This window comes from Seriola lalandi, unplaced genomic scaffold (assembly GCF_002814215.2).
Source record: "Seriola lalandi dorsalis isolate HSWRI2012SDOR001 ecotype SW California unplaced genomic scaffold, Sedor1 jcf7180002051248, whole genome shotgun sequence".
Classification (NCBI taxonomy): domain Eukaryota; kingdom Metazoa; phylum Chordata; class Actinopteri; order Carangiformes; family Carangidae; genus Seriola; species Seriola lalandi.
The window spans coordinates 243-1,177 of NW_019521801.1; the positions used below are offsets into that span (position 1 = coordinate 243).

General features: G+C 40.0%; 1 protein-coding gene across 1 annotated transcript; it reads left to right on the top strand.

Moving 5' to 3' along the window:
• Nucleotides 1-230: 230 nt before the first annotated feature.
• On the top strand, nt 231-548 carry LOC147819642 (coxsackievirus and adenovirus receptor homolog; the record flags this gene model as incomplete). The annotated part of the gene is made up of 1 exon (XM_087172023.1): nt 231-548. A coding segment is annotated over one exon (318 nt), but the record flags the coding sequence as incomplete, so codon positions are not given.
• Between the last annotated feature and the right edge of the window lie 387 nt (nt 549-935).

Below are 935 nucleotides of genomic sequence, written 5' to 3' on the forward strand. Positions count from 1 at the left end.
ATAAAACATAAAAACTCCAGATAGAAAATTACAAATATATGTGAAAGAAAGAAAGAAAGAAAGGAACAAGTGTAAACATACAGTCTGACAGTTCAGAGGATTTTCTGAGGACAATCTAACTTTCTTGTTTTATCATCAGTTGATGTTTTGTTTGAACAACAGACACGTTGGTCTTCACTTAATTACCCTGCAGGTAAACATACTGATTAATACCTGTTTTTATCTTCCAGGACCAGAGATCAAAGTGACAGAAGGGAGTGATGTGACTTTACCCTGTAACATCACAGAGGACATTGTGTCAAAGCGCTTTGTATGGAAGAAAGACAATCAGACGGAGGTGTATCTGTATGATGCTGGCACTTCTTCTAGTGCCAGACTATCAGGTCAATATGAGCAGTTCAAAGGTCGTGTCTCTCATTTTTCTGGAGAACTGAAGAATGGCGACGCCTCCATAATGATCAGAAACACGAAGGTGGCTGACAGTGGAGACTACACCTGTGAATTTCGACACCTTCCAAATCAAAAATTCCTCGTGAGGCTTCTTGTTGGTGAGTGCTTTCATAACACAGCTGATTATTTACAGATGAGACTGGTTTAAGAGTCCCACATGGACTTTCATCAAATAGTCAGAATACACATCTGGCAGGACCTTGTCCCCACAGCGCTGCAGTCACATCTGGACTGATTCCCTTTGTATCAAAGGTTTGATATTTGTGACACGTTGTAGATTATGTCGTTCTGCTCAATCAACTTTCAGTGGTGTGAAAGATTATCAGTTCTCAGTATTTGAACAATTATCACGTCTCAGGTTTTATTCCCTTCAGACGACACGTTGAACAAACTAGTTTATTTCAAACAAACTTCGGCTTTAACCCGTCTGGAGAAACACAAACCAGTCGAGTCTGTGAATGTTTGAGCAGCTTAAACTAGGACGT